The sequence below is a fragment of the Gallus gallus genome, chromosome 2, assembly GCF_016699485.2.
Source record: "Gallus gallus isolate bGalGal1 chromosome 2, bGalGal1.mat.broiler.GRCg7b, whole genome shotgun sequence".
NCBI classification, from domain to species: Eukaryota; Metazoa; Chordata; class Aves; order Galliformes; family Phasianidae; genus Gallus; species Gallus gallus.
Genome location: NC_052533.1, coordinates 4,767,691 through 4,795,432, shown reverse-complemented (window position 1 = coordinate 4,795,432; position 27,742 = coordinate 4,767,691). Strand labels below are relative to the sequence as shown.

The 27,742-nt window shown below is 47.1% G+C and overlaps 1 protein-coding gene across 7 annotated transcripts in view; it reads left to right on the top strand.

The window, feature by feature from the left end:
• LOC420419 (mitogen-activated protein kinase kinase kinase 3-like) overlaps positions 1-27,742 on the top strand; it is a 68,262-nt gene that overhangs the window by 5,855 nt on the left and 34,665 nt on the right. For 4 of the 7 annotated variants that reach the window (XM_015281099.4, NM_001079726.2, XM_046921362.1 and 1 more), the window contains exons 2-3: positions 10,326-10,405; positions 22,657-22,766. In XM_015281099.4, the coding sequence (XP_015136585.1) occupies positions 10,402-10,405; positions 22,657-22,766 (114 nt within the window). In that variant the 5' untranslated portion in view covers positions 10,326-10,401. Of the gene's footprint in view, positions 1-8,464; positions 8,555-10,325; positions 10,406-22,656; positions 22,767-24,566; positions 24,704-27,742 lie in introns of all 7 variants that reach the window. The other 3 variants (XM_046921373.1, XM_046921371.1, XM_046921353.1) reach the window with 2 other exon arrangements.

Genomic DNA, 27,742 nt, shown 5'->3' with positions numbered 1-27,742 from the left:
TGTTGCTTTCCATGACTCATGAAAATGCACTGTAGGTTCTCTTAAGAATGGCTGAGATCATTTTTTGGCTGGGGCCAAGGATCTGGTTTCCTTAGCAAATAGCAGTGGAGGTGGAGGGAGGGGGATTTCCAAACTTGTTTCTTTGTATGGGTGAGCTGGATTTTTGAGCTTGCTTAATGAAATACTTATTTCATTTGAAACGAAGGGGGAAAAAGAAGAAGACCTGTAACTTCCACATCTGTCCGGTTTTCGTGGCATGTCCTGTTTTGTTATGTTTCGCCTTACAAAGGGGAAAGGTACCAATAACACTGCAGGGCTGCATGCTGTGTTTTTCCACTTAGACAGGCATAGAAACACGGGTGGCGTTTTTCTTCTAATGCAAATCATGGAATCGTTGGAGTTGGAAGAGACCCTGGAAAGGCCATCCAGTCCAGCTGCCCTGCAGTGAACAGGGATACCCACAGCTCCATCAGGTGCTCAGAGCCCTGTCCAGCCTGACCTTGGCTGTTAGCAAGATGTGTTTTAGTGTTTGGTCAACCTTATGTCATTTTATTTTTATTAAAGAATTATTTGAGTCGCTTTCTGGTTTGGGCTGCTCACTCTATAAGGAGCAGCACTCACATCCCTGAGAACCACCAAGTGGTGCAAGAGGAGCATCAGGTGGAGGGGAACGGGAGGAGCTGTGGGATAACGGGAGGTCCCCAAGTGCTTGGTGACCACTGCACCCAGCTTGCAGTATCCTCTGCACACCAGTCAGAGGGAGCAGCTGTACCTCAGCACCTCAGAGCACACAGATTGGGGAATGCCCCCCCTGGGGCTGCACTGGGGCAGCACATCTGTCCTGGGAACAGCGGGAAAGCAGCAGTGTAATTGCAGCAGCGTAACTGCCTGGCTGAAAGCCAGGGCCCCGAGTGGGAACAATGTGGCTGAACAGGTTTGTGCTCGCTTCCTCCTAATCTCCAAGGTGAGGTAATGCAGAAGCTGAGAGGAGTTCGCTCTCCTCCTGCTTCTCATTGCTGTGCATCTTGTTTAGCTCGCTGGCTTTGGGCACCGAGGGCAAAGATCACTGCTTTTATCAAAAGCATCACCTTACCTCCCTTTTCACATAACGCAGAGCACGGCAGACTACAGGTAGAAGCCTTGGGGATTGTAATGATTTCTTTCTACGCAGGAAGGGAAATAACTGTGATTTGCAGTCTTCTGTTCTCAGTGCTTGCAGATATGCAGATGCAGGGACAAAGTTCATGACTTCACGCCATGAGTAGCTGCAGCCCACATGCCTGTAACATGGCAGCACTGAGCCCAGCAGGGCTGCAGCAGTGCAGTATGGACTCTGTAAGATCTAAAGAAGGCTTTTCCAGCTGGACTAGTCCTCGAGACGGGAGGTTTGGGTTGGATATTAGGAGGAAGTTTTTCACTCAGAGGGTGGTGATGCACTGAACAGGTTGCCCAAGGAGGCTGTGGATGCCCCATCCCTGGAGGCATTCAAGGCCAGGCTGGATGTGGCTCTGGGCAGCCTGGGCTGGTGGTTGGCGACCCTGCACATAGCAGGGGGTTGAAAGTGGATGAGCATTGTGGTCCTTTTCAACCCAGGCCATTCTATGACTCTGTGATTACCAGGTGGGTTATTGCTGTGCAGGGCAAGACCTGGCAGCAGCTGTAGAGCTGGCAGTTCTGGTAAGCAGAGGATGCCAGCTGATGAGCTGCTGCTGCTGCTGGGCTTCCAAGGCTTTGCACTGCTGGATGCTGGAGAAAAGAGGTGGAAGGAAGATTTGGCAAGCTGTTCTGCTGTGTTTTTTGAACAGTTGTGCCTTCAGGTTGCCCACCACTGCATAGGGCTCTTTTGACTGGAGAGGTGTGTCAGAGGGCTTTGTGGTTTCTGGGAAGGTGTTGCTCTGAAAGCTCTGCTTTCTCATCTGTAATTTACAGGTGGGGGTGTTGAAGCCCATCCAGGTTAAGTCATTCCCCCCCAGTGTAAGGTTTCCAGGGTGTAACAGTGGGGAAAGAGCCCTAAATCCCATCCCTTCCTCCAAAAAAGAAAGAATTGAGTTTAAAACAGTGATCTTACGATTTTTTTCCTTTTAGTTTAAACATTCCAGACTTCATGACTTACCTTTCTGTCTCCAGCCTTGACATCTGTGAGTACTTCTTTTTAACCAAAAATAAGGAAGTGTGGATTCTGATGTAATCATGTGATTTCAGGAAACCAGCTGCTAATGAAAAACACCAAGTCGTGTGAGAATTTGCACTGCTCAGGGTCAGCTCATGGCCCAGCATCTGAACTAGAAACCAAAGCAGAACTTTCTACTTTCAGCCCTCTTTCCAGTGTTGTGACCGGCAAGCGTTGCTTCACCATCCATTGACGCCCATCCAGTTGCAAGAGGAGATGTAGGTTGCGTGGCTCCCCAAACCCTTTGGTTCCTTGCACTGTCCTCTGTGCTGGATAGGATGCTTCTCTCTGTTGGACAGGATCGTGCTTGAGTGCTCAGAGAAGCACATGTTCTCCAGTAGTACCAAAATGAGGTTCTTGCACTGCTTGTGGCTGCTGGGAGAGAAATTAATGGACTGTCTTGGGTGCCTCAGAGCTCATTGAAGTTGAAAGACCATGTGTGAGTCCTCCTTGGCTTAATTCTCCTTGGGCATGTCCTGCAAGTGTGAAGGAAATAACAGCAGGAAGGGAGATGTCTTCAGAGGGCAGTGCACGAGCAGGCGAGCAAAGCCAGCACGTTTCTTCACACCATGGGAGATATTTATTCTGTGACTAAGCATCAAAGTTAAGAGATGGAAAAGGTCCTGTGAGATCATATCGTCCACCTCCCTGCTGGCACGTGTTTTTCTCCCTGGGGTGTTTCTATGAACGGGCTGTCAAGCAGATGGGACTCATTTATTGGAGGCACCATGGAGCAGCCCGTGCAGGTGTGGGATTCCATGCACACGTGACTCCACTTGCATGTGCACGAGTTGCTTGCAGCAGGAGGATTTGATAGTAAATCAGACTCTGCATTCTTTGCATGCCTCGAGCCTTCCCGTTGACTTGCTGCGGCTCGGTTTCTGCAGGCATCAGCCCATCTTTTTTGGAATGTTCTAGGGATAAGCTAATTCTGCTTGATGCATATGATGGAGTAGGTGGTTTGAAAACTAATATTAGGAAAAAAAAATAGCATCTTTTTGGCAAGGAGAGGTCAGCCAGCTAGACATCTGCACAGCTGGCCCGGGCTCTACTTGCTGTGGTCTATGACGGCGTCGCGTGAAGACTCCCGGAGGAGACATCGGAAAGGTGCAGGTGGAAATGCTATTGCTATGACAAACAGACCCGTGCTGGAGTTTCAGACTGGAGCTTTGGGACCATCAGCACTGCTTCATTTATTACTCCTCAGAATGTGTAACCATAGCACAGCCTCATGCATACGTACTTCTGCTTTCTTTTATTTCACACACCCCGGTTTCATTTGTGGCCGGGAGCACTAAGCAACTCACAGATTGCAGGCACTGAGAGTTGGGTAGAAAGGGACAGATTCTGTCCTTACCTAATTCAGGGAAGTTTTGGAGCATATGCTGAACGTAGATGAGGTTTTGGAGCAGAAATTTCTTATCAAGGCATGTGCTGCCTTGCTGTGTTGGGATTGTGTTGGCTTTTGCATCTAGGATACTTCGCTGCTTTCAAGAGCATCTCCTGGTCAACAGTGATGTGAGATCAACATTTGGAGTTGGAAACCAGGTCTGTTGTGTGATACAGGTGAGCAGCCAAGCTTGCTTCACCACTGGTGAGAAGTTTTTGCTGGAGGTGGTCCCTTGCATTGGCCTTATGGTCAGTATCCCAACACCAGGCTGCATTTCGTGTAGTTTTCTGTAGGTGTTATGGGACATCCCTTGGTGGACCATTTGCTCTGCTGAATCAGGAGAAGTTTTCCCCTAAATCCAAGGAGGGTAGGGGCTGTGTTTCATGGCACACACCACGTCCCTGGCACCGATGGTCTTTTTCTTGGCACATTGCATGGAAGTGACAGTATCACAGATGACGTTTCCCAGGAAGGTTTCCAACACTTGTAAATGAGCCCTGAGATGCGCTTCGCCTCCTTTCCTCCAGCAGATGTCTTCTGGGGAGGGGGGACTTACAGCAGAGCCCAGCACATGCAGGGAGAAAGTCTGCCTTATTACTATTTGATTTGGAGAAATCTTGGTCTAAAGATTTTAACAGCAACTGCACATACTGCCTGGACACCACCTCTCATCATCAATTAGCGGCATTAAATACTCAGCAGGGAGAGTTAATTAGAAAACGGAAGACTTTCCATCAGGATAGCCTTCTGGTTTCCGTTGAAATGCAGCTGAAGAACTGGAAGGGCTCCTGTGTTTTGTTTTGATATGCAGGCATATGTTCCTTTCCATCCTGGAAATTAATTCTGTCTGTCTGAATCTGGGCCGTGGGAATCGATATTGAGTTGCTTCAGTGTTTCTCAGGGCTCTCTTCGAAGAGGAGCTGACTGTTTTCCCTGCTGTGCCTAATAAATGACCTGGTTTTGAAGCAGCTGAGCAACTGCTGCTCTGATAGTCTTTGCATTTGAAGGTGTTGCGTGGCTGCCCTGACAGTCCAGGATTGGACCGTGGTCTCTTGCAGCTGATGGGCTCCTCTTTTCTGAAGGTCTTCAGGTCGCATTTCCTCCAAGGTGCCCAAAAAGACCCACAGCCTTCTGCTTCCCATGACTTTCCTTTGCACCACACCAGGCTGGAAGCCATAGGAGAGGCACTGGCACAGGAGAAGCTGTGGGTGCCCCATCCCCATAAGTGTTCAAGGCCAAGTTGGATGGGCCCCTGGGCAGCCTGGTCTGATGGGACGTGTCTCTGCCTGTGGTACAGGGTTGGAAGCAGATGTCTTTAAGGTCCCTTCCAACCCAGGTCTCTTTTGATGTCAATGAGCTGTCATGCCCGGCTTCAGGCAATGCAATGCACTAAACTGGATTTAGAGGCATGACCTGCCTTCTCCCCAGTTTTCCCATCTTTTTTTCCCTATGTTTGGGGAGTGAAGGGGAGCCAGCACAGGGGCCACAGTCAGAACAGTTTGTGGTTGCAAGGGACCAATGTATACGCTCTGTATATTATGCTGCTCAAACATAACATGTACTACCTGCTCTGGTTCCTGCGCTGTTGGTGCCTCACGTTGTATCATGTGTAGGCAGTCACACACACGAAGCCAAACGCACTTGAGTTCATGTGATACTGTAGGTCAGGAGGACAAGGAGAATGAATCTTATATGAGAGCTGACCCACGTGTTTCTGTTTCATAATCTCATCACCACGTCATCAATGTGTGCACAAACTGGAGACGGCAGTGTCCCGGGGCTATGCAGGAATGCATTCCTTTCACCCAGAAACACAGCATGCATTTTAATCTTCCCTTGCCACTAAGTGCTTGGAGAGCTTGGCTTCTCCTGGTCTCATCTAGATTCAGAATTATGCAACAGAAGTGGTGTGAGCAAGAGAATAATCAGGGAATAATAGAACACCGGGAGTTGGAAGGAACCCACAAGGATCATCAAGTCCAACACCTGGCTCTGCACAGGACCACCCAAAAATCAAACTGTGTATCTGAGAGAGATGTCCAAACCTTTCTTGAGCTCTGGAGCTGTGAAAAGGATCTTGAGGTGACTCTATGGGGCTGATCCACTGGTCTTGGTCTCCCCATGTGCCACGGGCTTCTCCTTCTTGCTGATAGGAATCACTGAACCATAGAAAGGCCTGGGTTGAAAAGGACCACAATGATTATCCAGTTCCAACCCCCTGCTATGTGCAGGGTCGCCAACCAGCAGACCAGGCTGTCCAGAGCCACATCCAGCCTGGCCTTGAATGCCTCCAGGGATGGGGCATCCACAGCCTCCTTGGGCAACCTGTTCCAGTGCATCACTACCCTCTGAGTGAAAAACTTCCTCTTAATATCCAACCTAAACCCTCCCCTGCCCTAGTTAAAAAGCATTCCCCCTTGTCCTATCCACCCTCATAGGTGTAGGCAGGCTACAGTGACAAGGTGGGTACTGAGAGAGCAGAAAGTAGGCAGTAGGTCTGAGCCCTCAGCTTCTCTGCAGATCAGAAAGCTGTGTTTTGATCAATCGAATGCAGATGGGCTGCTGGGGTGAGGCTGCAGCTCGTTAGGGCAGCCAGCTGAGAGGCCTATTGATTGCAGCTGGTGGAGGCTAATGGTGGCATATAAGGGCCGGTAGGGCAAACTGTGGGAGAGGTGAGATGTCAGTGGGAAGCTGGGAATGAGGGAAAGTGGGTCTGTTAGCAAGTAGGCTGCCTTGGGGGGTGGCAGAGCAGCTTCTGTGTTTTATATCAGGATAGGCCATAAGGTCTGGAAGCTTATCTGGGGGATGGCTGGGCCTCCTCTTAGCTGCTCCAAAGCCTGCTGTGGGGACAGGGTTGGTTCTGAGCTGCTGTTATCCTTGGGGAGAATTGGGTGTCCCAGGCCCTGGGCTCTCAGGTCAGGTTCTCCATTGTGTGACATTGCTTGGCAGCTCTTTGGAGTGAGGTTTCATGTGTGTTCTCTGTGTCCAAGGATGTCATTTTCCCCTTGGATAAGGGGAAATGGTACACAACTGTGCCCTTCTAAATGCAAATAAACCATCATCATCAACAGAGAGAGCTTGTCTGTTTGTTTTTATGTTACAGACACACCTATATGCAAAATACATTCATCCTGATGGAACTGTGTTCTCTGCTTTTTTGGTTGTTTGGGTTGTCTTTTTTTTTTGCTGATGGAGGAGTCCTTTTCAATACTTGTGATTGCTTCCTTGTTTGATGGTTTTCCGGCAGCTGGTGCTCTCTGTGCAAAATCAACACCTTTTATAGACACCAGTGTAAATCACTGATTATTCCACTGAATTTGGTAAAGGGATTCTTACTGGAAAGTGGAAAAATGAAACCGACTGAGAAAAGCTTACTGGAACGTGTTGGATTTGTTATTGCGTTTCCAGAATCACTTGCAGGAAGAGGAGGAGTTGATAGGGGAGAGATCTTAAACTCTTAGTGACTCTTTTAAAAGGCTGTTGGGGAACTTAACAGCCATCTGCCATGTGGGTTTTAAAGCCCATGTTCTACACCTGCTGCAACCAACAGGATGGTTCAGGAGAGATTTCTTGAGCACAGCTGCACTGGTTCGGTCACTGAGGAAGAAGGGTATCCTCCATTTTGTATGATGGCTCTTAAGGAATGTACGGAGTATCTCTTCTAGTAACATACTGTTATGCAAGAGATTCTTAAGCAGTTTTAAGTTGCTGTGCTCCAAAATGGGGAGAAAAATCCTTGGTCGATGCGCATTCGTATCAAATTCCTTGTTGGCTTTCGTGCAATGTATTCCAGAGCTCTGGGTTCCTCCTTATGTGAGCTGTGGGCATGCACGCGTGTCACTCCTTGCTTTGCAGCCTAATGAGTGCATGCTCAGGAAAGGGTTTTTCTCCTCCTCTTAGCTCATGCTGTCTGTCCGTTAAGGTCACTTACGAGATAAACCTGCAAGCCTGGGCCCTGGTTACACACATTCGCAGGAAGTCCATCCCTGTTGCATGCTCATAAACATAGGATAGTAAGCTTGCATGGCTTCTTTTCAACCACACCTGTGTGTTGTGTGCTTTGGATGAGCAGAAGATGCCATATGAATGGGGCATGTCTGAAATGTCCCCAAAAATCTAACAATTCTTGTTAATCTAGTGCCTGATTTAGTGCTTGGCAGCCCTGTCCGCAGCAAGGGATTCGAACGACATGATCTTTGGGATCCCTTCCAATCCAAGCCATTCTATGACTATGACAATCCAAGGAAATCTTTGATATTTCAACCACTCTTTGCGTTTGAATCCCTCTTGGCCAAGCCTGCAGGCTGTTTGACCAAGCTCTCTGCGTGCCTACGCTTGTATTCTCCCAGCTAAAACAATCTCATTTGCTTTGCTGTTGTTTTTAACGCTACCCCAGCCCTGGCCTCTGAAGCTTTTTGAAAATAACATTTACAATAATATTTTTAACAGTTCCGTAGTATACAAAACTCCAGCGCCCTGGCAGGACTCCCGGAAACTTGCTGAAAGTTAATGTGGTCAACTCTTAAAAAGGAGAGATTTTTTCCGCTTGACTCTTGCTTGTTAAACGCTGTGAGCCCAACATGTTGTTCCCTGCTGCTTGAAAAAAACAAGGAAAGTCCCAATTTTAGCAATGCTAGTTTGAGTAGCTTTCCAGCTGAGCCACATTGCAGGGGCAACTGTGGCTTGTTGTTATTGTTTTACAGCGATGTGTCCATACACCTTCAAACCAACACGTGGAGCGGTGCTCAGGCTGGGATGAATATGTACTGCTTTCCCTGGGAGCCTTGTGTATAAGTCTCGTGTGGGTACTCATACTCTTTGCCCATGTAACTGTAGTGATGTTGAGCCTCTTGAGCTGTAGAAGTGAGTTCAGCTCAATCAAATCAAAGCTGCTTTTATTCCAGGTCACAGAATTGCAGGGGTTGGAAGAGTCCTCAAGGGACCATCGAGTCCAACGCCCCACCAAAGCTGGTCCCCTACAATAGCTTGCCCAGGTAGGCATCCAGATGAGTGTTGAACATCTCTATAGAAGGAGACTCCACAACCTCTCTAGGTGAGAGCATCTATTTGGAGGTTTCCTCTGGCAGATTCCCAAGCAGATTGGAGCAGCTCAAATCTCCTGCATGCACGGCTCATACCTAGAATGGGACACTGCATTGCCCCAGCATCCCTGGAAGCTGATTGCTAATCACAGAATCATAGAATGGCTTGGGTATGAAGGGATCTAGAAGATGTTGAGTTGGAAGGGCCATCTAGTTTGACCCCCTGCTGTGAGCTGGTTGCCCCTCACCGGATCAGGCTGCCCAGGGCCCCATCCAACCCAGCCTTCAGCACCTGGAGGTCGGAGATCTTGGTGGGAGGCAAAGTGGGATGCTGTTTCAAAGTGCTTTGGAGCAGAAAAAGGATTTTTCCTTTACCTTCGCTTCCCCGTTTTCTAAAGGAGATCATAAAAAGGCAGAATTTATACTTGAAACAGGAATGTGTCCTTCTGTAACAGGAAGCTGCTGGTATGTATTTTTGGGAAGCCACGGAAATCAGCAGTGTTCGCAGCCCAGTGTGAAGGCTGGCTGTCCTCAGGATTTAGGAGATCTGCGACAACAGAGAATGTTTTTATCTCGTGTATCTGTGAGATTTCCTGTGTTGTGTGAGCTGTGTGCTCTGTGGGGTCTCTGGGCATCGCTGGGGCAGCGGCGATGGAGAAGAGCACACAGCTCAGCCCATGGGAGGATCACCTGTCTTTCCAGCGTTTGCCTGCATGGTTTCTGTAGATGCATGCTTTTGTGACTAGAATCAGATTGCAAAGGTCTGAAAGTTCTCCAAAAAGCCATTGGAAGAATCTGACCATGACACTGATGGTGGAGTTAAGCTGGGCTGGCTCAGGAATGTAGGGTTAAATCAAGGCTATCTGCATGTGGCCCCAGAGCAAACTCTGAGTGCAGCTCAATTGCTGGAAGTGTTGCATCAATTTTGGAAGCAAAAGCAATGAGGATTTGAGCTGTTTCCTGTTCTTGTTACAATCAGCCGGAGTTTTTACACTGATTTTTGGTGCATTTCTGTTCTCTCAGTCTGCTTTGGCACGGACCAACCTCAAGATAAGACTTTAAAACCATCTGAGCCCATTACTTTCTTCCTTGCCTCATCCTTGTCTTGAAAATGGGCAGAGTAGAGCTGACTGTGGGCGATTCTGTCTCAAGAGGAAGCTGCAGCAACGAAAGGAGCAATGCTCTCTGTAGCATTCACTTCTCCACCTTCACCACTGTCTTATCGCTTTCCCTTCCTGCTTGTCTCTCTCAAAATAGGTTGGATAAATATCCTCCTGCTTGCCAGCGCTGAGGCACTGTGATTGCAGAAAACCCTTTCAATCCCTGCTTGCACTTCAGAGTGAACTTCTCGCATTTGTTGTTTGCATGTTGTGCCTTCATTCAGACTGAAGTGAGTTTTTCCACTGGTGTAAGTGGGAGCTGATGTCCTCTTACACAAGGAGGCTTGTAGCAGAAGTATAAGCTTGTTACTCCAAGATTAATGATGTGTGTGTATATATATATATGTATATAATTTGGAAAAGGTAGCAGGTTTGTAGTGTACTCAATGCATAACCTTTGGGCTGTGTAGAGGATGGACTCCGGGTCTCAATTCCTTGCCCCTCCTTCCTCCAGCCCAAGTCATGGCGGGGAAGTGCTGTGTGTAGAGTGGTTGTGTTCAGTCTCTGTCCCAGCTGCCATGTCAAAATCCATCTGTAAACTCTGTGTATGTTTGTTGTTACAGGGTGGATGCTTGAAAGTGGAGGATAAGGTACAAGTGCCTGGGACCGGTGGAATGGAGGCCTGATGTAGATGGAAAGATGGGTAAGAACTGGATTCCTCTGAAGCACTTAATTCTCTGCAGCCTATTAATTTTGGTTGGGGTTGCTACTTATGACAGAGTGGGAGACATTGCCAAGATGGCCTGGTTGAATATCACAGAATGTTTTCTTAACCATTTTTTCTGCTTTCCGGTGGTGCTGAAATGGGATAAATTATCTTACTACTACCAGCGTGGTCAGTGGGTTGTGTTCTAGGTGGAGCTTCTTGCCCAATTTGCCTTGTATTCTGGGCAGAGCACCTCCACTCCCTGTATTTCTTCTCCCAAGGAGGCTTCATTCAAGTATTGGTAGGTGGATGGTTGGACTGGGTATCTTGGGGGTTTTTTCCAACCTTGGTGATTCTGTCATTCAGCTTCAAATGGAGTCTTGTGATACTTGCACCATCCCGTGGTGCTGAGGGAGACTTATTTATTCATTCAGATGAGGAGTATTTGTAGCTCTGGAGAAACAGAGTGATTTGAATCTTATTGCAGTTGCCAAAGAAAATTAATCTTGACAGACGTAGGGACCATTTGGAAGTGCTGAACTGTCCCTGTTTTAACATGTGAGTAATCAGATGGGTGGTATTGACCCATACTAGCAGGTGATAAGTGCAAAGCTTTGAAGAGAGAATGGTGGCTGAAGAACAACGCCAGGTTCTGCCTCACATAGCTGTTAGTATGTAATTAACACATGGAGCTTGGATGGCTTCCTGACCTGTTGGCCCAAGGAAGGAGAAAGCAAAGATCTCAGAGGAATCCTTATGTTGGTTGGCACTTCACTTTTATATTTGCATTATTTACAGACATTCATCCAAAATGATTGAGGGCAGATTGAAATGGTGGGGGGAAGAGAAAAGAAAGAGGTGGGGAACAATCCCAGTGAGTTTAGCCCTTGTCTCTGTAGACCTGGTGGGAGAGTGATATGGAGTTTGGTGGTGGTTTCAGTTCAAAAACTGGAGGATGTGAAGCCACAGCTAAGCTGTTTGTCCTCCCTAATGGAGAAAGGAGAAGAGGAGGTTTTCCCTCATCCTGCCCTTACCTTCCTGTGTTCAGTTGTTTGTTTGTTTTCTTGTTTTAACTCTCTGTTAACTGGAAGAGAGATTTGGGGGTGAAAGAAGGGAAGAGAAAGTCCAGACCTGGTTCGTGGGTATAAAAAATGACAAATTTCACTTCAAAATCCCTGATGAAAAACCCCAGACGTTTCTAAGAGAAATTTTCACTTGGAAGATGAAAGCCACTCCTCTTCAATGCAGTTTTATTTCAAAAAGAAGGAAAGCTAAGCCTTGCTCCCAGGACAGCCTGATTTGCTTTATGGAGGTCAGTCTGAGTCTTGTGTAGGTTTGCAATTCTGCTTATTCCTGTGCGTGGATGGAAGGTGCTGTGCCTGTCCCCTCCCAAATCTCATTGCTTGGAGCAGTGGGGCTCATCCCACTGACACCCCAACCCTTTTACATGTGCTTGTTTCCCCCATGTATTGAGATGTGGGAATGTTTTCAAGGGACGAGCAGAGAATTTGCAATCATTTCACTGATTCCCTTCTGGCAAACCACAGAGAGGGTGTGTTGGATGAAATGATCTCTAAAGGTCCCTTCCAGGTCTGCCTTTCTTCCCAGGATCCTATTTATAGTCTGCTCAGTGTCTCAGAGTTCAGCACTGTTCCTGGATGCGTTCTCGGGAGGCTGTGTGATCTTGCACAGAGACCACAGGATGGGAAGTGGGGACTTGTGGCATCTCTGTGGGCAGCACCTCTGACATAGCAGCCAGCACCAGAGCTCAGTGCTGCACACAAGTTGCTCTGCTCTTGCAGGACCAGCACAGCATGCCTGCATGTGCCAGCTCAGGGCTAGCCCAGGGGTCCTTGGTGCTGTGGGTTCAGTTGTGTAAATATGGCCATAACCACATCTCTGAATGTCTGTACCTGTTCTCTTCTGTCTGTGAAGAACCTGGAGGTCTTTGTGTAGGATAGGACAGAGGGCTCATTTTCTGAGGGAGGAGGAACTGAATGCCACCTAAGAGCTTGGGGCAGAATTATTCTCATTTTTCTTCATGCTTTGGTGTTGGAACAGTCGCTTGGGCTCCTGTTCAATATTGCCCTGTTATAATAACTGTTGTATTTATACTGAAGCATTGACTTTTTCTTTCTACAAAAAAGGTAGGGTGGTGAGAACTTCAGGGTAGTTTGTAGCTGGAAATGGCTTTTGAAGGAGGTAGTGATTTGTATGGGGAGATACATGGCCTCAGTATAGGCGTAGAGAAGCTGAATGTGTGCTTCCCAAGTGCATCGCATCTTAGATCTAGAGATGCAGTGGTTTGAAAAGACTGAGCGTGGGTCCAAGAAAGACATCTTTGTGGGGACTGACCCCCTCACTGGGCACTGATCTTCCAAAATAGTGCAGTATCCTCTGCTTGGATACTGTAATTCCTTCTGGTTGGAGCAATAATGAAGTTGTTTTTAACATGATGCTTGGGTTGCCATGTGCCTCTTATGTTGATTTCCTCAACCTCAATAATGGGAGAAAATTGGAGAGGAGAGCACGTGTCCCGGTGTCTCACCTCTCACTCCTGGCACGGAGCAATTCCTCCAGCTCACAGTCCATTTCCATCTGCCACCCCTCTCAGTGGGTTCACGGCCTCTTTATCATTTGATCAAAATTGGGCTGGGAGCCAACAAGTGCATAATGACACTTCCAGAGATGTCCATGTAATGCAGTGCAGTGAGAGGAGCATAGCCAAGAGCAGTTAAGAAATGTTGTGTTGAAACATGGCATCATGGTAAATTGCAGAAGTTCACAGAACCATAGAATGGCCTGGGTTGAAAAGGACCACAATGCTCATCCAGTTCCAACCCCCTGCTAATGTGCAGGGTCACCAACCACCAGACCAGGCTGCCCAGAGCCGCATCCAGCCTGGCCTTGAATGCCTCCAGGGATGGGGCACCACAACCTCCTTGGGCAACCTGTTCCAGTGCATCACCACCTTCTGAGTGAAAAACTTCCTCCTAACAGCCAACCTAAACCTCCCCTGTCTCAGTTTAAAACCATTCCCCCATGTCCTATCACTATCCACCCTTTTTAAACAGCCATTCCCCCTCCTGTTTATATGCTCCCGTCAAGTACTGGAAGGCTGCAATGAGGTCTCCCTGGAGCCTTCTCTTCTCCAAGCTAAACAATCCCAGTTCCCTCAAACCTTTCCACATGGGTGAGGTGCTCCAGTCCTGTGATCATCTTAGCGGCCCTCCTCTGGACCTGCTGCAAGAGCTCATTATCTTCTGCTCATTACCCAACTTTTTTCCTTTTGAAAACCAGGTTGAATTGCAGCAGTTTGCCCCATTGTTAGGCACAGCAAGCTTTCCAGCTCAGGCTTTGCTATTTTCAAGCGATGTCCAAGTTGAGGTCCTTCTCCCTTTCCCAGTGATGCTGTGCCCTGGAGTCCTGCTTCAGGTCATGCCAGTCTCTTTGGGAACCTGGGGAGTAGAGAATCATAGAATCATAGAATGGTCTGGGTTGAAAAGGACCATAATGATCATCGGATTTCAGCCCCCTGCTATGTGCTGAGGTTCAGCCCCACGTTGCTGTCATTGGGATGTTGCAGCTACTGCTGCAGCAGCAACTGATGAGGAGTTCACAGGCTCAGGGCTGTGACTCTGAGCACTGGAAGTAGCTGAGCTGGGACAGAGAAAGAGGTCTTTATGAGCCTGCAAATAACCTTCACAAGTATCAGAGGCAGTCAGGGGAAATAACTTGCCAACCATGTTTCTTACTGGGTAAACATTTTCTTCCTTTCAAGTGCGCTCAAGAGATGTACGGGTTGTGGGGAGAGGTAATATCTTTTATTAGACCAAACTGATAGAGGTGGAAAAAAACAGGCTGGCTCTTAGGTACATAAGCCCTTCTTCAGAGGCGGCAGAATTTAAGCAAAGCTGGAAAAATGGCTGGAAAAACTGCCGTAGGTTCAGTTTAATTATGTTAATTCATTACAGGAAAAGGTAAGTAGTGTCTTTGGAGCCAAGGGAGCGGGTTAGCAAAAAAAAAAGCTGTGAAAGGAGGTTGTGGATGGAGGGAGAGAAACCAGGACCTTTGAAGTGGTGAGGAGTTCTGCAGGCAGATGCTAAGGGAGAAAATGCATCATGCCATAAAACCAGACAGCTCCCGAATTTTCTTTTTTCCTCTCAGTGGAACTGTGGGCTTGAAAGAATTTCTTAACGTGTGGTTATTTTGGTTCTGTGGCAGTTGAGTCCTTGCTTGCGTGTCTCTCAGAAGCCTCGTGAGAGTAATCTGCGATCACAAATGAGGGTCAACTGGTTTGTCCAAGAGGCAGAGATGTAGCGTGGTTTATCTCAAAGGCGCTCTGTGCCTTAACAGGAAGGCCCTAAATCTTGCTGCTGCATTCCTTTCCCTGCCTCCAGTCTTCCTGAGGGCTGCAACTGGGAGCTGCCCAGTGCAGGAGCCGGTTCATGGCTAGGAAGCATTCGGCAGCTGGAGCGGTCAAGGTTGGGTTAAGTTTCACTTTGGTGCTCCATGGGGTAAATGCTTGCTCTTTGGCTAACAGAGATAGGCTTGTTTAATCTTTGCTGTGCTTTGGATTGCTTTATGGGCTTTGATAACAAGCTGTTCGCTAGCCGAGTGCTACGTGAGGGCTTTCGTCATTCAGGCTGTACTACCTGTGTGCATCAAGTTGCTTAACGTGCAAGGTTTGTGTTACGGCCCTGTTCCATGGAGAAGGTTAGAGGCACTCAGAGGCAAGCATGTAGCAGGGGGCAGTTAGCTGAGGAAGGTGATGGGGTAAGGATTGAGTGATGATAGGTGGTGGGTGGTGGTGGCACCATGGGGTCCCCTCCAGTCCTCCATGGCTGGGGGACGTGGCCGGGCCTAAGCAGCCCCTGCAGCCCAGAGTAGCAGTGGTGGCTGTGCTTCTAAAGTGAGCCTATAAACAAGAGGGGAGTCAAATCTTTGAAAGGGTAGATAACAGCAGGACAAGGGGAAATGGTTTTAAGTTGAAGGAGGGAGGATTGAGGTTGGATGTCAGGGGGAAGTTCTTTGCTGTGAGAGTGGTGAGGTGCTGGCACAGGCTGCCCAGAGAGGCTCTGGATGCCCCGTCCTTGGAGGTGTTCAAGGCCAGGTTGGATGGGGCCCTGGGCAACCTGGTCTAGTATTAAATGTGGAGGTTGGTGGCCCTGCCTGTGGCAGAGGGGTTGGATATTTGTGATCCTTGAGGTCCCTTCCAACCCAGGCCATTCTGTGATTCTGTGGTATCATTCTTACCTCGCCTAGACCGAAGTGAATTCCCTGTAGCATCACTACAGTTCTTTGTTTCCCCTGAGGAAATTCAGAGGGCGGTTGGAGTTCTTCATTACCTCATATGATGTACCTACGATACATTATGATGTCTTTGTTTATTGGCTGATTCATTCCCTTTTGCTGTTTTATGATGGCTCTTGTCAATGTGTTGAGTGTCCAAATGCTAAACACTGCATTAGAGGTGTTTGCTTATTTGTGCTGATGGGTATTTTGGGGTCTGGTTGGATTCTGTCATTGCGGTGATAGGAATCAGTGATACATGTGATAGACAGCTGTATTAATAACCTCTTAAAATGATTACTAATGTAGCTTTTTAAAACAGATTCCTGCCTTTCCTCTAAGCCCATTCCTGATTGCTAACATGGAGTCATAGAATTGAGTTGGAAGTGACCCCTGAAGGCCATCTGGTCCAACTCCTCTGCAGTGATCAGGGACACCTACAGCTCCATCAGGTGCCCAGAGCCCCGTCCAGCCTGACCTTGAGTGTCTACATCTGTCCCCTTTTGCAAGGGAATGTAAAAAGAAGAGGTTTGGATCCAGATAGGTGCTGTGACTTGTTGACTGTGCAATATGGGTCACCTGGGATAGTTTATGAGGGGGAAAAGGATGCAGGAATTCTGAAAATTGATTCTATTCCTGAGAAGCGAATCTGTGGCGTGGTATGGTGGTGCTCTAAACCTACAGATGTTTTATTGTGTGTTTTATGCCAGTTATGTCATGTATGGAGAACAAGTGTTTGTTGGGTAGAATGTTAATAACAGTTAATACCAATCAGATTACGTAGCTTATCCTAACTGAGGAATGATGGTGCTAAAAGTGTTTTCAAGAAACCCCAGCACCTCACAGCATTAATCTGAGTGAGTGTGTCCCAAGCTGAAGACGTCAGCGAGCAAACTCCTGCCAAGAAATCCTGCATATCAGAAGGGTCTTTCCTCATTTCCTCCTGTATAATTGCTCTGTTCGACCTGCTGAGCTGTGCCCTGCCCTGGAGGAGAACACAGGGTGACCTTGCCATCCCTTGGGTGGGGTTGCAAGAGAGTGAACGACAGCAGGATCCAGCTGCTGGCCAGAGTCTGCTGACTTGCAAAGGGAACGTGCTCCACTGGTGTCTGCTGCAGTGCATAGCAATCTGGGCTGGGAGAGAGTAATTGGATAATTTTTCCCTACATCAGATACCAAATGCTGCACCAGACATTAGCAAAATGGCTTGTGCACGTAGGTTTAGTTTAAGTAGAAGATAATCTGCATCTCTGTCACTGGGTGGATGCATGCAGCAGGCTGTTTTCCTGCAGGTCATTTACAGAGATCCCATTCATGGAGGATGAGCTGCAAAACAGTATTTGTAGCTGCCTGTGAGAGTGTCTGGTCTGGTACTTACTTGCTTAGGGGCTTTTGTTGTCCTCCAGGTCATGGCACTGAGCTGGTGCTTCCAGCTCCGATTGCTGATCTACTTGCTAGTTTTGACTGGGGCAGTTACTGTGACAGTGTTTCCCTACTAATTGATCCCTTCTGCTCTTTGCTGTCTTGATGATGACCTGACCAGGCATGACCTTAATCCTGGTGGCAGGACATATCCATTGACGGTGTTCGTAGGCTCTGAAGGAAGCTGGTGGTCTCAGTCCTTTGCAGGCTAGAAAGCTCAGCGAGTTTCATATCCAGGCTTGTTTTCCCTGCTGGCTTTTGGAGGAAAGGCAGCATTTGTCTTCACAAGAAGGTTCTTTGATAACTTCTTCATGTAGGTTAGTGCCGTTTCTTTGGTAAATCAGGAGTGATGCAGCCTTCACCTTTTCAAGAAAAGGGCAGATGTGGCACTGACAGATATAGCCAGTGGGCATGGTGGTTATGTGTTGACGGTTGCACTTGATGATCCTAGAGGTCTTTTCCAACCTTAATGATTCTATGGTTCTCTGACCTTCCGATAAAGGCAACGGGCAGTCCCACTTGCTGTTGGTCCAGTAGATGTGAACTCCTGCTGTAGTGCATGGGCCTCCATGGAAGTGTGGTGTTACCACCGAACGTCGCATCCTACTCTCGTGTTTGCTGAGGTTTGTTATGGTGGAGTTTTTGGAATTACCACATGAACTCTTCAAACTGAGACTTTCTGGAGAGCTTCTTGGAAAAGACTGTTCTGTTTAATTCCAGGTCAGGACCTGACGTGCAGACTGCTAAGTGAATTTCTGGGGTCTTTGTATACATCTAGGAAGGCCAGATTGAGTTAAGTGCTAACCAAATTTAAGCTTCTATTAATGTATTTAGCTCTGTCTGCAGACTTGTGCAGTCTTGGAAAGGTTTTTGTCTGTCACAGAGTCCTGTCCATAAAGCGAGGCATAGACAGCAGCTCCTATCTCTTCCCATCTTGACAGTTCAGCTGAGCATCCATCCAGGCAGGGGTTGCCCTTTGCAGAGCTCTGAGCGATGCTGAGGTGCTGAGTTTTGGCTTTCAGGTGAGGGTTCTCTTTGGTAATTGATTAATGCCATTATTCCCAACTCCAAAAAAAAAAAAATGTTTTCCGGAAACATGAGAAAGTGAAGAAGAAATGGAAGACTGATGTCCTTTGCAGACCAAAGTAAAGACTGTTCGTGGTAGTCGTGCAGCTCGGTATTGCTTTTCACTGTTATTCTGTGGCACTTCAGTATTTTTCCACGATACGTTCAAAGCCTGTGTTTTGACAGGGCTGCCACTGAAGGTGTGACAGTGCTTCTGCGAGGCTTCCCATCCTCTCTCCGATCCCTGTAACCCTTCACAGCACTCTTCCCTCTGCCTGGGGACCTGGGGATATCCCCTGTGATTGCATCACCTTACTGAGAGACAGCCACGAGCAACGGCTGGAATTTACACAGACACAACGGCTGAGCTGGGCTGGGCCATCAACACCACGGCTGTGTAAAGCACAGTGGGATCTTTAGTGACCACAAGTGGTCACGGCTGTGGTTTTACACTGGATCCATGCAGAAGTGTGCATGGCAGCGTGCAACCCCTGAGCCACTTGCTCAGGGGTGACTCAGAAAACAACACGTTCCCCTTCTGCAACACCCAGGATTTTTCCCCCAGCTTCTCCCAGGCTCGAGCCTGGTGTTTGAGAGGCCTAAACCAGAACTTGTGCTGTTTTACAAGGCTCTGCCTTCCTTCTGCAGGCTGTTCTCTGTGCTTCACGCAGCTGGTGCTTTTTTTTTCTTTGCACTGTTGATGGAAGGAGCTTCATGGAACTACCGTAAGCCGCCTCTTAGTAATGACCTATTAGTGAAGCCAACAATAACAGCACTGTCTAGACCATCTGAACACAGCTAAATTATTCCTTTGTCCCTTCTTCATTCGCTTTCTCTCCTGACGGCTGAATTGTTTTGGGTGGTCCCTGTTGACCTTCAGGCTCACTCTTTCTCCCTTGCTTATTTTTGTTGTTATTCACCAGTAAAGCTGCAATACTAAGACCGAAACTCCAGGTTCCTCTCTGGTGCACGCACAGCAGAACTGAGGCACTATAGCAGCGCCAGGAACTTGTCTCTGCAGGAGATGTGTCATGTTGTGGCTTTCTGATTTTACTTCGTAGCAGATTTTGCAAGTGCTGAGTGCTCTGGATTCACATCGGTAGTGCCTGGGACCTGTGAGTCTTAGCATCTTACAGAGCTGATTAGAGAAAGAGGTACTCCAGTTGAATACAAGATCCTGCCAAAATGGATCAGCACTGTGACGCTATGGCTTTTATTGAAGCCTAAAGTCAACTCCCCTTACGTCCATTATAGCTCTGTAGTCACTGCTTCCTGAGCGTGCTCCTGTCTGACCTCCCCTCACCTCTCCTAAGCTCTCAGTACTTCCCCCCAGCCCAGACCTTCGGGAAATCATTGAGACCTTTATTGCTTTTGGCTGTGGTCCTTGATTGGGTGGGCGTGATCGATTGAGCTTCATCACAGGAAGCTGATTAAAAAGCACAAAATTGGGGTGTAGATGGGAAGCAGAGAACAAAGAAATGAATTCACTCGAAGGGAGATGGCTGAAAGTCAATGAGGAACCAGGGGTGGAAGAAGAGACACTGAGGTCAAAGGTCCAGCGTCAAGCACTGTTGGTCTTCACATTCATTTTTGCTGTCTGTGTAATCAGCTTTTCTTCGTCCTGGTCTTCCTTGGTAGAAATATTCCTGCTTACATGTTGTGTTGGGTAGAGAGAAGGCTTTGTTTTACCAGCGTTTCATCCCATCAGCCTACAGCACCGCTCAGTGAGTTTGTACAGAATGGTGCCAGCTGGGCTGGGAGGTTATTCAGGATCAAGAACCTGCTCGTGTTGTGCAAGTTCAGAAGGTGGCTTGAGTCCCCGAGTCCGTCTGAGCCCTGCAGAATGCTTCACTGGTGTTGTGCAACTCGCAGTTGTTTTGCTCCGGAGCTGCGGCAAAGCCTGGGAAGATGCCTGCTGTGTAGCCTCCAAGTTGCCTTCTCATGAGTGCTAGATGAGGAGAACCTGATTGTTTGTGTCCCTCAGTGTGGGATTCCCGTTGTTTCCCTGGTATTTTTCCTTTGGGAAAGCCGTTCATCCTTCACCCTCTGCTTGCTTGAACCAAGCCAGGCCGCCAGCGAGCAGCCTGGGACGCCCCTTTTGCTGTAGAGGCTTGGGAGTGGCATTTGGATTTAATTATCCAGTGAGCTTCAGTGCTGGTTTGAATTTTGACTGAACTGGCTGAGCTGGCTGCTCGTTTCCACGGAACAGAGTTCTCCACCCTTCCAGGGAGTCAGCTGGGAGACCCCAAGAGCAGTAACAAGGATGGGCAAGAGGCTCCGTCTGGAAAGCATCAGTCCCTGTGCAAAGCTGACATCAAGACGACTGGGAAGCGTTGGTTTTGCAACTGATCGTGCAAATGGTGTCCTGCTCTGAGCACGGTGTGGGGTTTTTTCCACTTTGTTTTGGACACTTGAGACTTCAGCCATAGTCCCTCTGCCTGTGCTGAAGTAGTGTGCTCTGATAGGCAGATGTTTCATGATTCGATGGTGGGAAACAACCTTTCCTGTTTCAGCCCCATGGATGGGATAAGCAGTGAGAGCACAGACGTTTTCAGTACATCCCCAGAGAGGTGTTTTTTTTTAAGCTCAATCCCTTTGCATTTTGCAGAGTGATGGGGTTCACCTCTGCTTAAGGGTCCCACTGTTGTGATGGATTCATTGGTGCCATGGGCTCGTCCTGGACATCCTTTCTAAAACGTAATTCATGCTGTCGCTCTCTTCTGCACACTTAATCCCAGTGGGTGGAACTCTTTGGGACATGGTCTGTGGGCCAGCAGGGTTTGGGGCAGCTCTTGGGGGCTGTCAGATCCTTTGCTGGGTGCTCGGGAGGCGTGGAGGGGACAGCTGGGACACTCACTTGGATGTTACTATGCCCTCATGTGTTTGAGTACTATTATTATGATCAATATTAATATAGATATTAAGGTGATCTCCAGCAAACCCAGCTGTGTTCCTCTTTAGGACAGGCACTGCTGATTTGAGTAAGTCCTAAACCACCTCTGCAGGGCACTGATGGATTAACCAGAGGTGCATCTTCTTGCAGATGCTGCCAGGGATGTGCAGAGGTGAGCAGTGTGGCTGTGCTAGCAGAAGCCTGGCTCTGCCACTGCCTGCTGAAGCCCTGTTGCCCCGTGGCATTGGGGACTGTGTTCTGTGTCAGCAACTTCAGGAACCTTTTGTTGTCACTCTGATTGGAAAAAAGAAAGAGGAGAAGAGCGTTGCAGAGATACAGTTTTGGTGGAAAATTCCTAGAGGGTGGTGTTTGGGGGGGGGGTTGTGTGTATTTTTTGCTGTTTTTAGCTTGTCCCTCCCTCTTTCCTTTCCCCTTCCACAAAAAAAAAGGGGTTTTTTTTTTCCTTCTTTTTTTGGTGTGTTGTTTTCTTTCCTACTACCAAATCCGTGTGGAAAACCAGGCTTGTCCCCAGAGGTCCCTTTTACAACCAAAAAAAAAAAGTAAATATAGGAAAATTCTCATTCTTTTGTGTTTTTCTGTCTCTTTTTTTTGCTGAACTAGAAATAAACCTTTTCATCTTCTTGGTGTTTTATTGCAGCGTTTCACGTTGTGCTCCCTGCCACCCTCCTTATTCTCAGGGAGCAGGGAAGTATGGAAGGGGGGAGAAATTATATATATAAGCATTAAACCTATAATTAATAGAACAGTAAATAATATTAAGTGTATCTTATACTGTGTAGAGTGGCCTGAGTTGAAAAGGACCACAATGCTCATCCAGTTTCAACACCCTGCTATGTGCAGGGTCGCCAACCAGCAGACCAGGCTGCCCAGAGCCACATCCAGCCTGGCCTTGAATGCCTCCAGGGATGGGGCATCCACAGCCTCCTTGGGCAACCTGTTGCAGTGCATAACGTTGGAACACTGGTTACTGCACTGATTACTGCAGAACTCTGAAATATCACGTGTCCTGCCAGCCTTTCTTCTATCCTGGATAGTTGAGTTTTGTTACCTCTTCTGGTGTGTTTCTCGTCTCGTCCTGTGGTTTCTTACTGCCTTTGGTTTTGAAAGTCAGTTGTGTCTCTTGAGCATCTTTAATGAAGAGAAGGGAAGGAGGGCATGAAGAGCCAGGTTGTGCTCCATTACTTGCTGCAAGAGCTTTCTGGGCTCTGAAAGGTTTGTTGTACAGAGCACCATCTTCAACCTAACAAACTGGATCCAGCCCCCTGAACACTACATCTAGCCTATAGCCCCCACCTTAAATGAGCTGTACAGGACATGGGCAGAAAACCTGACTCTTCAGAGGATCTTTGTCTCTACTGATGAAGAGACTTTCATACACTTGGAGGGACTGGTGTGCAGTCTTACAGTGCCCCTTTTAATGGCAAAGCTGGATATCATGACTTTCAGCACTTTTGGGTTGAATGATTGCGTATGTGATGCTGTATTTTTTTTTTACTCTGCACTTTTAGGGGTGAGGTTACCTTCTGTACTTCAGTTGTCTGTCCTTCTTTTGCAGATGAAGAAGAAGCTCTGAACTCTATTATGAAGGATTTGGCAGCATTGGGCAAATGTGGGGGACTGCTGGACAACAACAGGAATAAAAACTGTGTCTACTCCAGCAAACAGGTAAGGCATTGCTTGAGTCTGCCTCAAAATCCAGTAGGCTGAAGAGCCAGATAGGCATGGTGCTCACCACGCTGTGAAAGCAGAGTTTAAATCATAGAACTGTGAAGTATCCCAGATTGGGAAGAGCATACAAGTATCATGCAGTCCAACCCCTGTTAGATGTTAAACGTTAGAGTAGATGTTAGTGGAGTGTTAAAGATGAAGCTAACAAGTATTGCGTGGGCTCATCACATAGGAATAAATGTTATCAACATGTAAGCTTTAGAACTTCTTTTTGAAGAGCTGCAAAGAAACTGCAATGATACCCATATCACAGAGGGGCAGTGGAGGAGTAGGGGTTAAAAATGATGCCCCAAGTAATTCCTAAATGCAATAAAAGGATCTGAAACTGTTGTATAGCTCAAATCCCACCATAAGGCACTTCTTTTAGCATTGAATCTAGTAGAACTTGCTTCAAGCTCTACAGCTTTAAGACTTGGGTTAGTCAAGTGTTTTCTATTGACAGTGTTGATGAAATATAATATTTATCGTGCGCACATTCTACTTCAGATATTTGAAAGATGGATTGCCAGCTTTGAGCCGTAGACACCCAGGCTCTTTTGGGAGGAATAATGTCACTCTTATATAAAGTGTTTAAACACTAATTACTATTGTTTATCTTTATGCTCCCAAAACCAAACGTTTTGGCTGTGTCGAACATTCAGAGTTGATTTGGTGAGCAAAAAAGTTGTCCCTTGAGCAATATTAGGAGTTACTTGCTGGCACTGATATAATAGCTAAAGTGAATTTAATAGCCTATTTGCTTATGGAACGAATACATTACCAAACTAAATTTGTGAAGAAAAGATTCAGTTGTCAAAATACCAAGGAGAGAAAACAAAAAATAAGGGGGGAGATAATTAGGGGTGCCAGGAAGCTTCTAAAGAAGCATGCAAGCACATCTACTTGGAATATTACTTCCAGTGCTGTGACTTAGAGTAAGCTTGCACTCAATGTCATAAATGCTGGTTACCTAGCAAGAAAGAAACCAAATTGTCGCTCACAGTTGTCATGTGTATTTTAATGGCATTTGTGCTACTAACAAAGCTTGGGATGTAGAGGCAAAAAGTCCTCTTCCCAAATCATAGAATCCCTCTAGGCTTCTTAGACACGTGCAGACAAAAGCACATGCGCACGTAGCGTGTCTGTTCTGAGTGTGCCCTGGTGGTAGCAGCTGTCCAAGTTGAATCACTGGAGTTGTGTTCAGCTCATGCTGAAAGAAATCCAAGATGTTTGCAGAACTGACCGGAGAAAGTCGGAGCTGGCTCTGTGCAGCTGCAGGCAAAGCAGACACAATCCAGCACAGCCCTGGCTGGCTCCAGGGGTAGCATGTTCTGCAAGTTGGTGGGTGGGGACCGTCCTGAGCCATTTCAGGATGCTTTCAGGGCAGCAAAACTTCTTAAACTTCTCTTAAATGACATTTTTGTTTCCTCACAGCGGGAGAAAATTCCTGCTGTCATTATTGAAAACTAGCTCTAGACACTGCAGTGATGCAGCTAAGTAGCTATTGAGTCAAAATATAAAAAGAATAGCTTTCATTGGCTGAATCATTAACCACAGGAGTTTTGCAGCCTCTCCATACCTTCACTTACAGATTGCCAGTAGGGTCATGTTGTGCTTTGCAATCAGTTTTAGAATTGTTAGCTGCCTCTTCTGTTTTTGTTTTATGATGTTAGGAATCAAACTGTTCTTCCGAATTACAACACTGATGCTTGGGAAAGCATTCCCTCCTTTCTGGTTTTTCTTTTTATCCATAAGCAGACCGGCTGTACCTACGCACTCTGAGTTACTCAGAGCTCTGTGATGGAGGAGGCACAAGTAGTCAGCATCCCATTCTGCTCATGCATCCAGGGCTGAGGACTCAGACCAGCAGGCCCCATGGGATGAAGGGCGTTGGAGTATGTTGAGTTGTTGCTTCATTTAATCTGACTAGCTGGAACAAGTCTCGCTCGCGGGATGATGGGAGTCTGGTCTGCGAGGTGGGGAGTGGCCATAGTAGCTGGAATTAGTGGGGATTTGGTTCATGTTTGCATCTCAGAAACGTTAATCAACTTGTTTGGGTCTCTGTTACGCTTTTTTTTCTTTCTGAGCACAGAAATCACGGTGGGGGCAGGGGAAAAATTGCTTTAGAAATGCTGTTGTCATGCCTGTGATTTGTTGTTCATTTGTGTTCCCGTTATCTTTTCTGTGATGAGGTTGGCTGGTTGGGCTGAAGGATGCACTACGCTGTGTCCTTTCTTGGAGAGGGAATGTGAGGCATGGGGCACTTGGATGCTCAGTTCTCCCCTTGGAAGTGTAGGTGTCTCCCGTGAGGCCCTGCAGCAGTGTGCTCACATTGTACTACTAAGAACGTTCAGTTCTTAGATTTAAAAAAAAAAAATCAACAGTATTTTGCTATGGAAAAAATGCTTTAATGAAGCATGGGAATCCGTCAGTCAGCCTTCCAAATTTCTGCTGAAAAACATTTTAGACAAGAATGTGTTGCCTAACTCTCCTGTCCCTCTGAGACTTGCTGCAGTCTTTTGGTCCACACAGAAACACAACCAAAATGCTGCCTCATCCTCGGCTCCTGGAGGGCTTCTGAAGTGCTCTCTTGACAGAAGATGAAATCTGAAGTCTGAAGTCTGCAGCCTGCCAGACAGTGCTGCTGGTAGGACTGGGCCACACAAGAGCCTGGTCTGTGGTGCTATGGGCTATGCAATATTTCTTTCCAAAGATATTGATGGTTTTGCATCAGATCATTTTATAAAACAAGCTCTTCGTTAGGCAAATTACATGAAAATCTTTTTTTTTTTTTAATTTGCTCTTCTTACAAATGAGATTCTGAATGTCTAATGCTGTATAGCAGAAAACAGTAGAAATGAGTGCTGTAATACCTGATACTTGACGTGGATGAGTTTCGTGGCATAGGTTGCCCATGGAGTTGGCAGCAGACGACATGGCTGAGCTTGAGCCTTCCAAGACCTGATCAGGTCTGTGGGTCACCATGTTATGCTGCCTTTTTGGCTTGTGGAGATGGACACCTTTATCTTTCCTCATAGGAGCCACAGTCTTTAAAAGAGAGTTGCTTTCTGGGAGCACACATCACCTTGACATTATTCTTAGTTCATTCTCTGCTTTATTATTCCTCCATTATTCTTTTTGTCACTTCTTTATTCCTATTGCTTCCTTTGGTATGGCTGGAAGGAGTCCTTCCAGGCAGGCTCCTCTGTTCTCCAATCACCAGGGAAAGGGGAAGGAGGAAACAGCAAAACAAGGTTACGCGTTGTAATCACTAATGAAACAGATGAGTGGGATAAGAAGGGAAACCACAAAGAATTAGAAATCCCAAACAAAAGCGTGGAGGAGAAAGAAGCAATTATATTAACTTACTTTGCATCTGTCTATTTATATGCACATGCATTTAATTATATGAATAGCACTTGGCTGCTAACAGAATGAAATTGGTTGTCAGTGCTGTGTTCAGTCGAATGACAAGGTATTGGCCTGGGCCTCTGTCACAGCTGATGACAGCTAGCAATTCCTCTGCCACGTTAATTTTGATTGCAAGTTCTCTTATGGCAGTAAAGTCCAATATTTGTGAAGAATGTTTTCCTGTGTGCAGCAAATGTCAGACTGACCTAAGAGTTGTTCTTTTAGTAAATTACCTCGGTACTCTCTTTTCTTTGGCAAGCTGGAAGCAGGGCACAACTTGTTTATAATGAGAATAAAGCACAGCTCGTGTTCTAGGGCTCTCTGTAGGTTTTCACACAGCCTAAAAAAGAAGTTTGGCTTTAACACCTCTGTTTTACCACTGGAGAGCATGAGCATCCATAAATACTGCCTTGAAGAAGGGAGTTGCTATGAGGAGAGCTGCAGGATTTTCCTCACTTTGGGAGCAGAAGCAAGAGACTGAGAGGGGAGCAGCATCTGAGGGAAAGGCTTGGCTGGGGCTGGCAAAGGCTGCGGAGTCCCAAGGATCAGGGATGGGGGGGAGGTTTCACCTTGTCTGTTTTGGCACTGACTTGCATGCCCAGCAGAAATCCAACTGGAGAAAAGCTATGCCTGCCAGGTAGGCGGTTTGAGATGAGCATCCTAAAGTCCATCACCTGTGGCACTGAGGGACGTGGTTGGTGGGCATGGTGGTAATGGGTTGATGGTTGGACTAGATGATCTTAGAGATCTTTTCCAACCTTAATGATTCTATGATTTTTTGCTGCTATGTAAAACAAAAACTGCCTGTAACTGAGAGTTGTGAGCCCTCTAGACATCATCTATCTTTCCACTGGCCTCTGAGCTGCTCACTTACTGCACTTTCTTCTTCAAATGAAAAGAGCTGTAAGGATCCAGGGGGACTGGGGTATCTCGTCACTCCCACCCACCAGGAGGACAATCCCAGACAAAACTCTTTCTGTTGGATTATTCTGAATAACCCAAAGCGCGTGGGGGTTCTGTGTGGATAATTCCTAATGACGTGAATTAGTCATCTCCTATTGTGGTTTAGGGACACGGTCCAGATGTCTGGCTTGTAACGAGCGTCCTGTTGCTAAAAGTGAGGTTAAGCACAGGACTAATCCAAACAACATGCGTGTTGGGGAGGTGGAGAAGGCCCCTTGGCCTGGCCCCGTGGTGCTGATTTCTCTCAACCAAAGCCAGAAGTCGAGGAGAAAACCCACCACTTTGTGGCTTTACTGAAGAGTAACTGGGGCTCTGATGGTTGAATGCCACAGTGCTCTGTGGGGTTTTCTCGTCGTTTCCTAAGCCAACAAGTAGGAAATGAAATAGGTGGAGGGTCTTTTTACCCTCCAGCATGCAGGAATGGGTCTTTTTTATTGTCCCTATTTCACCCAAGGGGCAGCCTGAGGCAAAGTAGGTGCCCCAAGGTGTCATGAATAAAAACAAAACTAGAATGACCCGCTTGTTTCATTGTCGGGTCAGATCAGAACACCATTTCTAAC